Source organism: Dama dama, chromosome 20 (assembly GCF_033118175.1).
Source record: "Dama dama isolate Ldn47 chromosome 20, ASM3311817v1, whole genome shotgun sequence".
Classification (NCBI taxonomy): Eukaryota; Metazoa; Chordata; class Mammalia; order Artiodactyla; family Cervidae; genus Dama; species Dama dama.
In genome coordinates this window covers 109,851,382-109,865,360 of record NC_083700.1, presented here as the reverse complement: position 1 = coordinate 109,865,360, position 13,979 = coordinate 109,851,382, and the positions used below count along the sequence as shown (strand labels likewise).

General features: G+C 38.1%; 1 protein-coding gene across 8 annotated transcripts in view; it reads left to right on the top strand.

Annotated features, from left to right (window-relative positions):
- USP40 (ubiquitin specific peptidase 40) overlaps positions 1-13,979 on the top strand; it is a 79,390-nt gene that overhangs the window by 6,895 nt on the left and 58,516 nt on the right. For 6 of the 8 annotated variants that reach the window (XR_009689273.1, XR_009689274.1, XM_061122497.1 and 3 more), the window contains 4 exons: positions 1,518-1,682; positions 3,390-3,536; positions 5,781-5,924; positions 8,399-8,527. Coding sequence is in view for 6 of the 8 variants with exons in the window: in XM_061122497.1 (XP_060978480.1) it covers positions 1,518-1,682; positions 3,390-3,536; positions 5,781-5,924; positions 8,399-8,527 (585 nt within the window). In the remaining 2 variants the exon portion in view is untranslated. Of the gene's footprint in view, positions 1-1,517; positions 1,683-3,166; positions 3,192-3,389; positions 3,537-5,780; positions 5,925-8,398; positions 8,528-13,979 lie in introns of those variants that run through there. The other 2 variants (XM_061122501.1, XM_061122502.1) reach the window with 2 other exon arrangements.

Here is a 13,979-nt window from a genome sequence, read left to right as displayed (position 1 = left end):
AGTATAGTCAGAGTTGTACAAGCATCACTGTAGTCAACTTTAGGACATTTTTTCACCACCAAAAGAAACCACGTACCCACTAGCAATTCCTCCCCGGCCCTGCGTGCCCTTTCCCTGAGTCCCTGGCCACCATTTTTCTCCTCTGTCTCTGCGGATTTGCCTCTTCTGGTTACTTCACAGAAATAGTTTCATATAATACGTGAACTTTTGTAGCTAGCATCTTTCACGTAAAGTTTTCAAAATTCATTCGTGTTGTAGTATGTTTCAGCACTTCATTCCTTTTTATTACCAGATAATATTCTATCAGATGGATATGCCTCAGTGTTTTGGCTTCTTTTAACCTAGTCATCAGTTGATGGATTTCTCTTTGTTTAGATAAAGAGCTTCCTCTTGTTGGCTTCATCCTTCTTAAAGCTGTGAAAACCTGATTGACTGATTTCTAAATAAAATCTTGTAGGAAACCCTCTTAGACTGACCTGCAGTGGTAGAGAGGTCTCCTTTGCCAAACTTAAGATTGTTCAGAAACAGAGCTTGAAAACTTCACAAACTTTCTGTCCCATCAGAGCCAGTGATATTGGAGAAATTTATATCACCTAGTGTCTTGTGTGTCAGAAGTCCCACATCTTTTTCCAGCTTTCATCCCTTTATCAGCTTCTCTTCCCATGAAAGAGCTTCAGAATCGTCTTCTCACCCCTCTCCTCTGCACCCTCCACTTGCTCCTCCTTTCTACCCTTGCGGTCACAGTCACTCATGGCGTCCATGTGCCCAGTCCAGGAGACACTGCTCCGCTCCCCGCAGCCCTCAGTAGTGGCGCTCCCCACCCTGCTGATGTTCCGTGACCTCACTGTCCTGCCTCTCCCCTCCCTGGCTCTTCTCGTGCTCCTGTGCCGGTTCCTCCTTGTTTTCTCCACTCCTGTATGTTGGTGCCCCTGACCTTGGATTTATGAATGGTTCTCAGCCTCCTCACACACAGTTTGATACAACAATGATTTCTCGGTGGCTTTCAGATTAATCTGCAGGTTAAGGCAGATTCCATCAGGATTTTTCTCCATAGCAGTGTGTTAGTCTTGCTTTGTTGGTCTACATGTCAAAGCAGTAAGCTCTAGTTCTCAAACGATGATTCAGAGTGTTTACCTGTCCCTCTGATCTGCGATTTCTCTGTGCACACGCTGCCTGACTTTTCTGCCTGTTCTGTTCCTTCCTCTCCTCTCCTCTGGCATGGCCATGTGCGTGGTTTCCTGCTGAACAAATGCACTTTCCTGTTCGCAGGTGACTTGAGTTACATGTACTCACTGAACACCATCTGTTTGTTTTTTCATTTTGTAGTAAAAGTGAGAACAGTTGGTGATCTCTTAACCTGCTCTCAGCTCATTTAGCTTAGTCATCCTTACATTTGATGGAGGCTTGCCTTTGGATTTCTAAATAAGTCTTGTGTTTTTTAACTAATATCACTTAAAAAAATCTGTTTTTAAAATTCTGAAGCACAAAATTACATTTAAAAGTTACCTGTTTTATAGGAAATGAGGCAACATGATGTGCAGGAACTGAATCGAATTCTCTTTAGTGCTTTGGAAACTTCTTTAGTTGGAACCTCCGGCCATGACCTCATCAACCGTCTATATCATGGAACCATTGTTAACCAGATTGTTTGTAAAGAATGTAAGAATGTCAGTGAAAAGCAGGTGAATATGCAAGAGTATTTTAGTAATAAGTTAAATCTTAAATTATAAGTCATGTAATTAAATCTGTGATCTGTACCATGTGAGGATTAACATGCTTATTACTGTAAATAGCTATCACTTTTTTTCTTGTATTCTAGCTGCTTGCAGATTATAAGTTTATAATCCAGATTTCTCCATGTAAACTGAAAGAAGTAGATATCTTAAGATATAGCTTAAATCTTCTATTTAGTGCTCTAATATTTAGAAAGTAGATTTGGGGAATATTTACTGTAGGGACCTGTGGCGTCATGAGAAAAGCCAATATAGTCATGGGTCAGTGGTTGGAATATCATAAAGAAAGTCACTTAGGTAATAAAAACAGAGAACACTGAGGGATGTGTAAATTAACAATTAAATCTGTAATTAAATATTGGATTTAGTTTATTGATGTCCCTCAGAAAGCTCGTTTGTATGTGTGTGCTTATGTTTAAATATTATATATATAAAGCTATCATAATCCTGTTTAAACTGGTATAACCTTCAATTATTTGTCATAACAGATTGTCCATTTTATCTAGATAGAAATTTGCTTATGTAAATTTAATAATCACTGCTTGCACTACATATCTTATATAACAAATGATTTCATCACTGAACCATGTCCTTTAATAAAAACCTTCTTTTCTTATGGCAAGAATTATAGAAAGTTTATATGTTTGTATGAGTAAATAATTAAATGCCATTTGCTAAATGTTGCATTAATTGCCTTTTTGAATATATATATATATATGTATATATATATTTTCTAATGAAAGTATTGGGCATAAAAAAGACTTTTGAGCCCTTATTGTGTATCATAATAGAAGATTTGGCCAGCCCGTTTGGAAATATTAAGATGTTATGGGTATGTGGGTTACTATATGATTGACCACTATAATGTACTGATTCACAAAGTAATTTTAAAACATAATGTACGTGAAGGCACATTATAAATTAGGCATTAACTTTTCATGTATCTATCTTGTAAACCATGTAGGAATGTTAGTCTTACTGCTTTAGAATTCCACCATAAACTAATTAACTAGTGCTATTTTACGATCCCCATAATCCCTCAGGGTAATGCTATTGCACAAACACACATGCAAAATTATAAATGTGCTTTCAACTTGTCAAATTGTGTCTGTTTAATATTGGAAATATGTTGTAATTCAAAGGTAATTTTAGTAGAATTAGTAGACTCACATTTTAGAAACTATCCTCCTCTTAATTTTCATGAAAATACCTTTGTGTCCAGGCTCAAAATAATTATTTTTCTTAAACTAACCCTAACAGAAGAGGAGGAAGCAGAGTTTGCAATAGAGAGTCCAACCATGGCCTTGCTGTGCCTGCTTGGAAATTAACATAGTACTGATGAACTGCACATACACTCTTCTCAATTCATGAGTTCAGTGGTTTGTTTTATCTCCTGATAAAAATAGGTTTTATTGTATCTCCAGTGAACTCATAAATTGGCTCCTGATATATTTTAAGGTGAGTTATAATTTGGTTGAGAAAGAATAATTTATTGTTATGAATCTCACTGTATCTGTGCCTTCATATATAGAAAAGATATATGTGTTTTAGAAAAAAATATATGTGTGATTATTCCCAGTGTATGTTTGAGTTGGTGATCTGTTTGTGAACCTCTGTGGAATTGTATTTTCAATATTATATTCATATGTATTTCAGGAAGACTTCCTAGATCTAACAGTAGCAGTTAAAAATGTATCAGGTTTGGAAGACGCGCTCTGGAACATGTATGTAGAGGAGGAAGTTTTTGACTATGACAACTTATACCGCTGTGGAAACTGTGACAGGCTGGTTAAAGCAGCAAAGGTAGAGACAGACCCCTGCCCCTTCTGAGGGTGTGCGTGTGGTGCTCGGAGCAGGGACACCTGTCAAGTGAGGTCACCTTGTATGAGATGCACATGAAGCTTTTAGTCAGTATTAAGGATTGAAAAGACATTTCCTTACACTGTATATATCTTTGCATTTTAATTTTTTTTTTTTTAACAGTATTTTTTAAGCTTTCAACCTCACAGTTCACTCAACTTCTTTCTCTCCCAGGAAAAATTTATTTGTGACTCAGTGTTTCTTAAATAAACCTTTTTTTTTTGTTCCTTTGGAAGTTACTATTATGAAGAAGGCAATATTTTTTTTTCTGCCAACTAGGAAGCTTTCAGTTTTTTGGTCTGCCACTATGAAAACAGAGAGCTTTATTTTTTCCATATGCAGCTATTGTACAGTATTGATAAATATGTTGATAGATATCTTCCTTGATGCTAACAAATCTAATATGGCGTTTCCTTTTCCCCCCCATTGAAAGTACCTAACTTGACAGAGTACATCAGGGTTTTTCTTCATACAACAAAGCAAAATATAGAAGAAAAAGAAAACAAGATTTAAGCAACTGATTTATTTTGCAACGTGGCATCAACTCAGCTGCTACTATTACCTGTAGTAGGAACTCTTTCACTGCTTGTGGATGATATGACAGGCTATTCATTAACCTGATAACCTTGAACTCAGTTGAACCAGTGGTTATTGAGCCCTGACTTAAAGAACTACCACAAAAGTTGTATCTTTGCAGTTATTCTATTAAGACAGAGTGATAGCACTATTCCTAGAGCTGACAATGTTGAATTTTCCAACAAAGAAAATGAGGGTTGATTTAGACAGCACACGGTATTGATTTGGATCCTGGAGATTGTAGGTGAAAATGTGATAAAAACAATAAACTCCATGCCTGTAGCTTTCACAGTGGGATCTGAAACCAGGATTTGAGAACAATTTTATATTGTTTAATATTTATTTCCATCTAGCCTTTGCCCTTTTATAAACCCAAAGAGAAAGGCTTATTTTTTGCTTACTTATTTTGTATTTCCTCCTTGGTATTACAACTACAACCTAATAAAATAAATATAAATTTCAGAGGATGGAGCATCATGGAGAGACAAACGCATGCTTAGTTTTGGTTGAACCTAATTTGCACATTAGTAAAATAAGAACCTTGTGCCAAACAAAAGTAATTCTTGTATGTACCTTTTATGTCATTGGTTTAATTCATTTTCAGTGAAAATTTTTTGATTTTGATATTTTTAAAGTTGCCTTCTAGTTGCATTAGATTTACTGTATTCTAAGGTTAGGCTTGGTTGTTCTGGGCAGTCTTTCTTTCCTCACATTATAGTTGAGTTACTCACTTTTTTTAGATGCATTTTTTTGAGCTCGTGTGAATATCTGCCATGTTGTTAAATTGCTGCTTTTTCATTTAATTTCTTTTTCACCCACTAGATTTCTAGAATTGCTGTCTTATATATTTTTAGGAATGTTAGATATTTATGATTATGGATAATTTTATATATGGGGAAGGATTTTTTTTGCCCCCTCACATTGCCATTAATAAGGAATTTGGGAAAAGCTCATGCCTTTAAAATAAAAAGCAACTCAATTTAGTGTTTTGTTTTAAAGCAAGACATTAAAATAAAAAATATTTTACTATCTGCTTTTAAGGACAGTAACTATAAAACCCCAGTCAATGGATCTCAGTGTTTGGGAAGTTAGAGTCCTTTTGAAAGTCTAATGAAAGCTGTGGATCTTCTCCCCAGAATACACACAAATATACATACAATTTTCATATAATTTAAAGGATTCAGATCCATTGAAACAGTCCCTAGGTTGAAGGTGAAAGAGCTCCCGCTATTTAGTAAATAAGAGCTGTGTAAAGTCGAGATAGTGACCGAGGGGGGAGGTGAAAGGTCGGGGCTCGGGCAGGAAAGAAGCACTGTTTGGGAGGAAGCACCCTCATCACGTAGCTTTAATTTTATTTAGGGTAGCAACATTAAAACATACAAGTGCATTGTAAATTTTTAGGTGTAAGCATAAGTGAGCGATGTCAACTTTTAGCACCATAAAATAGATGAGTTTATGTCAAGAGCTCTATTGAATCCACAATGATTAGTTTATGTGACTTAAGGACATATTTCTCTTAAAACTGTCATAGGTTACCTTTTTATACCTTAAGAAGCGTTATTCTTTTATATAATTCAGCTTTTAAAATTTAAATTTTTTTTCTTTTGACAGTCAGCCAAACTACGCAAGCTGCCTCCCTTTCTTACAATTTCGTTATTAAGATTTAATTTTGATTTTGTGAAGTGTGAACGATACAAGGAAACAAGCTGTTACACATTCCCTCTCCGGATCAATCTCAAGCCTTTTTGTGAACAGGTTTGAACTATTCTGTTTTGAAATTCTTTCTTCTCCCGTGTTGGCCTGGTTTGCAGTTTGCTTAGCGCGCAGCCTCTCAGCCTTGGCGCTGTTAAAACCTGTGTGCTCAGTTGCTCAGTCGTGGCCGACGCTGTGGTCCCAAAGACTAGCCTGCCAGGATCTCTGTCCGTGGAGTTTGCCAGGCAAGAATATTGGAGTGGGTTGCCATGCCCTCCTCCAGGGGATCCTCCTGATCCAGGGATCAAACCAGCATCTTTTATGTCGCCTGCATTGGCAGCTGGATTCTTTACCACTGCACCACCTGGGAAGCCCCCATAATGCTTAGAGTTGCATAGTTCTCTGTTGTGTGGGGTGTGCCATGTGTTTTAGGATGCTAAGTGATATCCCTGGCCTCTGCCTAGTAGGTGTCAGTAGCATCTCCCGCTTCTGTGCCCAGAAGTGACAGACGTGTCTTCAGACTTTGCCACATGTCTGTGTCTCCTGAGAGGAAAGGTGGGTAAAATTGCTCCTGGTTGAGAACCACTAGTTTATTAAAGTCCTTTTTAATGTCCAAGTAGGGATTTATTTCTAGTTTTTTTTTTTTTCCCCCTAAACTCTCCTTGAAAAATCTTTGAAATGAAAATTTAAGAATAGAACTAGAAAACACCCTGCAATAGGAAAAATTACCATTCAGTAGTATGTTCCTATTTGGATCTAGTTTACTTTAGATGCAAAAATGAATTGCACATTTAGAAAGCGAATGAGAAATTGGAATGTCACTAGTGTAGAGTTTGTAATCCTTAAGACTTGGGGGAAAAGAAAGTTTAAAAACAAATTAATTACATAATCAGCCTACTTTATAAGCTGTTTAAAAATGTTTTCTGTGCCATTGCTATACTTGCCAAGATTAGAGTGATGAGACTGATGCTTTTCTTATTAAAAACCATTCTTTATGTGTTTGAGACCAGAACATTAATTAGCCAGCTATAGAATTTCTGTGTATCAAAGTAATCTTTTTCTAAATGGGATTTTAAATTCGGGTGGACCTTCCTCAGCCTAGTTACTGAGCTTTTGGGTTTTATAATTATACTAATTTGCATTGAAAGGTTCTAATGTCTTGGCTCTGAGCCTGTTACCAGCATACACAGAATAAACAGGTTTTCCAGGGTACTTTTCCCTGCTCCTATTTGCTGCCTGAAAAAAAAAAATTCTTTTTGAAATAATTGAGTTATTTCTCCCTGTCTCAGTGTTATTGAGAAATAATTGACCCACATCACTTGTGTAAGTTTAAGGTGTATAGAATGATGGCTTGGTTTACATATAATATGAAACGATTACCACAGTAGGTTTAGTTAACTTCCATTATCTCATATAGAAAAATTTTCGTCCTTTTACAAAAAGTAGTTTGTCACATGATTTTAACATATGTTGAAATAACAAAACTGAAAAAAGCAAGACATTGAGCATCTAAGAAATTCACAGTAATTTTGCTTTTTGATTTCTGTATTAATGAAAATCATTATCATCTTTGTTTACATCTCTCTTGGTTTTTGCCTGAACCAGACATTTGAAAAATGACATTTAAAAAATGCTGCTCACTTAAAAAGTATAATTTAAGAAAATGAGTTCCTTAAATAATTGACACTTCTTCAAGTAGCATCACATATGCCAAGTATCTTTAAACCTAAAGTAGGTTTTACTTTTTAATGCCCATGTAGGTGTTCATACCTGAAGTAGGAAATGGTAACCCACTCCAGTATTCTTGCCTGAAAAATTCCATGGACAGACAAGCCTGGTGGGCTACAGTCCATGGGGTCACACAGTCAGACACGACTGAGCATGCACATATAGGTGTTTATACAGTTATAGAACACATTACTTATAGAGAAGATTGATCACAGATTTGATAACTGAAAAAAAAAACTTTTCATTCCACTAAACTGCCTCTAAACAAAACCAGCTAGTATTCATAGTTGCTAAATTCCTGTTTTATGCAGAGGACTGAAGTGTCTGGAGGGGTAATAGATGTGCATAGTAGCTATAGCTCTGACTTTTTGAGGCACATGACAATCTTGTTAAAATGTATTCAACTGCTAAAGAACTCCTTTATAAACCAGTGTAATAGGCTTAATACGAGACGATTTTCTCTTGCTAAAATGCTCTCTTACTCACTGATAGGGTAGTATGTGTTGTGTTATAATGTGGACTTCCATGATTTTAGCCAAAGTACATAAAAATAGCATCTTGATTGAATATATGTTTTTATGTTTAACTCAGGCAGAATTTGGTTGGTGTAGTATGACTGGTATTTTCAGTCAAAGAATTACGTATTTCAAAATTTAAAATTGGTTATTCAAATTTATGTTTATTTACCCTAAATAATAATACTAACCAGTGATGTTTCTTATTTAATAGTTGAAATTCTTCTTTCCTCTTCCATTATATATCTTTCTGTCTTATGTAGACTATAACAATGTTTATGTTCTTTCTTGTAGAGTGAATTAGATGACTTGGAATATATGTATGACCTCTTCTCAGTTATTATACACAAAGGTGGTTGCTATGGAGGACATTATCACGTGTATATTAAAGATGTCGATCATTTGGGAAACTGGCAGTTTCAAGTAAGTATAGAAATTAGTTTAAGAGTATCTTTGCAACTGTTTTCTAGCCTTATTTTGGTGAGGCTACTTTTTGGTCATTTATTATATGTTCACTCTGTAGAAAACTCTTAAAGGCGTTAAAAGTTAATAGATAGAAGTTTAAATTTTTTAAACACCTCCTGTTTGCTCTTCACCTAGGTTCTCCAGTTAACATTTTGCCACATTTCTGCAAGCCCATCCTCTGTATACAGACACACACACACAGAGTTAACGTTATCATTATTAGTGCTGAACCACTTGAAGTTTCATGGGCCTCTTTACCCCTAATCTCCTCAGTGTTTATCTCCAGAGAACCAGGACATTGTCTTACATAACCGTAGATCAAAATCAAGAACTTTAACACTGATACAATACTATTTATTATCTAATACATATTTTATATTCAGATTTAACCTGTTTCATCCAAATCCTTTATAGCAGTTTCTTCCCACTGTAGTGTCAAGATCAGAAACATGCATTATATTTAGCTACCGTGTCTTGAAAAGTAAAGTGTTAGGTGCTCAGTCATGTCCGACTCTTTGCAACCTCATGGACTGTAGCCTGCCAGGCTCCTCTGCCCATGGGATTTTCCAGGCAAGAATACTGGGGTGGGTTGCCATTTCCTTCTCCAGGGGATCTTCCCGACCCAGGGATTGAACGCTGTGTCTCTTGCATCTCCTGCATTAGCAGGCAGGTTCTTTACCATCTGAGCCACCAAGGAAGCCATCAATAACCATTCCTCAGCTTTCTTTGTCTTTCATGGCACCAAACAAAGATAGTCCTTCTATATTGTCCTCTTTGTGTTTTACAAATGAGACTTCAGTCTTCCTGAAATGCTTTGCTGTGAATGGCATGATGTTTATTCTGTTTGGGAACCCAGTTTCCCAGTACCATTTATTTAATATTCCATTCTTTCCCCACCAATCTACAGTGCCAGTTCTGTTGTATTATTTTTTTTTCTTTTTTGTTATATTATTTGTTATTTTTATTTTAGTCCATGTTGGGGCTCTGCATTCTGTTGTTGTTGTTATTCCTTTTTTTCTATTCCTAGGCAAATGCTACACTGTTGATTTCTGTAGGTGTATTAGTAAGTCTTGTTATCTGGTAGGGAAAGTCTCTCTCTGTGGTGTTATTCTTCAGGAGTGTTTTGGTTTTTATGCTTTTCTGAACATTTCTAGAGTCACCTTGTCAATATTCTCACACATATGTACACATAAAAGTAGTAGGGTTTTGAATCTACATGTGTAAATAAGACATATGTTTTTGGTTTTTAGAGCTTCTTTAGTGTCGTCTAAAAAAAGTTTTATAATTTTCTCTAGAAAATAAAGTACTCATCGAGAGTCCAGTTCCAGTTATTTGCAGTGGAAAAAATTGTAATATATTACATGCTAGCCCCAAACTCTGAACCAGTTTCCTAAAATGTAACTAAAACACCAATATATAAGTTCTAACCCATCATGTTAGGATGTGGCATACTTCAGACATACCTTCCTGATTGTCAAACAGTTAATATTATGATGAATGAATAATTGCTCCACTTGAGGTAACACTTCTCTGAGTGCTGTGCACGCGTGTGTATGTGCTTAGTCGTTTCTGACTCTTTGCAACCCCATAGATTGTAGCCAGGCTCCTTTGTGGAATTTTTTGGGCAAGAATACTGGAATGGGCTGCAGTTTCCTCCTCCAGGGGATCTTCTTGACCCAGCGATCAAACCTGGGTCTCCTGCATGTCCTGCATTGGCAGGTGGACTCTTTACCACTGAGCCACCTGGGAAGCCCTCTGAGTGCTAGCAGTATTGAAAAATGCCATGTTCCCTTTGCTGACATTCACTTTGCTTTTCAGAACATCTCCCTGTGTTTCTGATGCTGTCGGTTATACATAGAATGTACTGAGAGATACTTGTGCTTTGTAAAGTTTGGATATTTAAAATCTAACTGTTCTATTGGGAATATATTGACCAGGGAGATGTTCTGTGGTACTGTGTCTATTCTGTGTAGTTTTTGGACTGCTTGTGTCTGGTATATTGAAATAGTTATCTTTTTAGTACATTGACTTTATAATCAACCATCTTGCTTTTGGAAAAAGACAGTTTTGTTTCACTCTTTCCTATCCTTAACCTCCCATTTCTTTTGTTTCTAGAACTGGGTTTATCCAGTTTTGGGTCTAGGAAGCCATACAAGCATCTCTCAAATGCTTGTGCCTATTTGCAAAGACACTAGCTTGTTGGGCACATTTCAGTCAGATAGAGTGACACACATCTTAACCTCCTCTGGTCTAGTTCTGCCCTCCATGTTCCACCCTTAATTGCTGATTCTTATCCTGTTACCTTCCTTCACACCACTGTCTTCCAGGCCCCATGATAAGTGACTCTTTCTCTCCAAGCAGCTGTGCTCCCCCTGCCGCCGCCCCCACTTTCAAACAATTATATTAACTTTATTTCATTCTCTCTAAAAGATGAATTTGAACCTTTCATTAGAGCCTCATAGAAGCTTGTGAACAGGTCTCATAAATAGTTATTATATAGTTCTTTTTTTTTTCTCTTTGCCTCGTCCACTGTAGTTCCTGGTTTTTTCCTTCCACTTATGCTTCTGTGGTAGCCTTTGTTTCCCATGTTGCCCTGTCTCTCTTCAGCCTTAGCAAATGCTCCTGCCTTCCATGCAGTTCTGCTTCTGCCTCGGGGCTGTGTCTCTACTGTCCTCCATGCTGGCCGCAGGCCCTCCTCAGTCTTGCTCAGCCAGTGTCAGATTTCAGGCACTTCTCTAGGAGGCGGGATTTATTGTCAGTCTTTTGATGCATGGAGTATTTATTTCCAGTTTCCTTTTTAAGTTTATCATTGACATCCCGCACAGAGGTAGCTTTATACTGTGCGGTGAGGTAACTCAAAAGGAATGATTCTTCCATATCTTCCTTTTGAGTTGTTCTTCCTTGGACATCTTAACAATTTTGTGTTCATTTCTTCGGAAATGATTAACAGCATCAATCTCTTCTCTCAGTTCCATTATATGACTCAAAAGGGCAGGCAGGCATGCTTTTACTTGGTTTGGCTTTCTACAATGCTTCTCTGGTCTGAAGCTCTGGTACTTTAGCAGGGCCTTCCTGAAACTTAAAGAACAATCAGAAGATTGCTGTCTGTCTCTGCTTGTATATTTCCTTATTCATGGCTTCTGTGAAGCATCACATTTATCTTTTATTATTATGATTATTACACTCTTTAAGAATCACTAACTTTTTATCTAGAGCTTTATGATATTCAAATAATGATGCGTGCTTTAAGAGTTTCAGCTTCAGTAGGTATACCTGCTGGACACTGCTTGTCTGTTTATTAACCATTATCCTGAGAGCTCTCTTACGCCTAGAGACAAAGGACTCCAAATACTGTAAACACAAGCAGGTATTGTTTTTTCTACTTTCATTTTGGTGATTTCTTCTTCCCTTGCAAGTTTCCCTGCTAGGTGCCATCTGCAAGGAACAACTTTAAATAACCTGTCTCACATAATGTTCCTTGGGTGAAAGCCAACATTTCCGTCTCTCTCAGCCCAGCTAGAAGATGAGCTCTTCCCTCTTGCATGGAGCTCATTAACTATTCAGAATGTGGCCCTAGATCTGGCTATTAAGAGGAGCCTGACTTATGCCTTCCAAAGCGAGGGGTGGGGGGGGGGGGGGGGCTTTTGTTTCTTTGATGGTTGGTATCACTTTGAACATCTGAGGATGTGGGACAAAAGCTTTTCAGTAACGCTCACAGTTCAGCCCTGGGACTGGTGCTTGCAGAACCAGCCTGTCCTCCCAAGACCAAGTTTGGACGCTGGCAGAGTGCAGGAGAACTCTGCCCAGGCCACATGCCCCCTGCACCAGTGTCGCATCCTGGGCGATGCCAGCCTACCTCTCCTCTCCTACCATTTTAAATCTCTTGTTTCTTAGCCATGAATGTCTTCGCATGCTAGTCACTTCAGTTGTGTCCAACTCTGTGCAACCCCATGGACTGTAGCCCACCAAGCTCCTCTGTCCATGGGATTCTCCAGGCAAGGATACTGGAGGGGTTTGCCATTTCCTTCTCCAGGGGATCTTCCCAACCCAGGAATTGAACCTATGTCTCTTAGGTCTCCTGCATTGGCAGGCAGTTTCTTTACCACTAGGGCCACCTGGGAAGCCTGTGAATGTCTTTAAACATCTTAAACACACTATTTTATTATTCTCTACCTGAAAATTGCAGTATCTGAAAACTGTGGGTCTTTGGGTATCTGCTGACTCTATGTGTTTCCTCATGATTTTGCTATTTTAGGCTGTAGACTTGGTTGGCTGTTTTTTAAGAACACAGTTTAGGAGTGATTGAAAGCCTGAGTTAAAAGTACCTTCCATGAAAGATGTGTGTCTGTCTCTACCACATGCCTGTCGTCACCTCCAAGCTTTAACACCTTGAAGATAAGATCTGTGTTTTAGAGCGATGCAACTAGTATGAATTTGGGCCACAAACTCACATGAGGACCTATTGTGATTATAGATTTTTAGAGGGAGTGTATTTCCACCTTCATCTAGTATCAAGGTCAAAGCAAGCAAGTTTCTCATTGTCCTTTGTTGAGGAGAGGGGTTTGTTTGTAGATCATGCTTATATTTAGAGCATAGAAACCTTTCAGGTTTCTAGCTTTTTGCTGGGATCTGTTTGGTATAATAGAAATATATATATTTGATCTTTGTCCTGGATTCCTGGCTTAGAGGTCCTTGAGATTTCCCCAATGATAAGGATGTCTCTTCTTGTTCATAAAGACCCCCTTTCAACCATACCTGAGTTTATGCTAATGAAGTTACCTGCAGCGTGAGGGCTGGTCACCAGAGGAACCAATCACATGGTTAGAGGGTTAGAACCTTCAGCCCCCACCCCGACCAGGGAGGGACCAGGGGCTGGAGACTGAGTTTGGTGCTGCGTGCTCAATGCTGCAGGCATGTCTGACTCTCTGCGACCCCATGGACCCCAGCCTGACAGGCTCCACTGACCGTGGTATTTCCCAGGCAGGAATACTGGATACATGCCTTCCTCCAGAGGATCTTCCTGACCCAGGGATCGAACTCATGTCTCCTGTGTTGCAAGCAGATTCTTTTACCCCAAGCCACCAGGGACCAGTGATGGGTCTCCAAGGGCCAATGATTCAATCAATCGCGCCTGCATAATGAAACTTAAATGGAACTCTGAAAGAAGGGGACTAAGGGAGTGTCCAGATTGGGGACCACTGTGCTAGAACCTTTATTTACCTCACAGTCCCAATTTATAGAAATGCTAGAGAGATTAGGTAATTTATCTAGGATTATTCAACCACAGTTGAAATTCAAAGCCAGACTGCCTGATTCCAAAGCACATCAAGTTAATATGATGTTTTTATCATCATTTCTTCATCTTGAAACCTCCGAGGCACACACATTCCTGTTTTGCTAGTTACTTTTT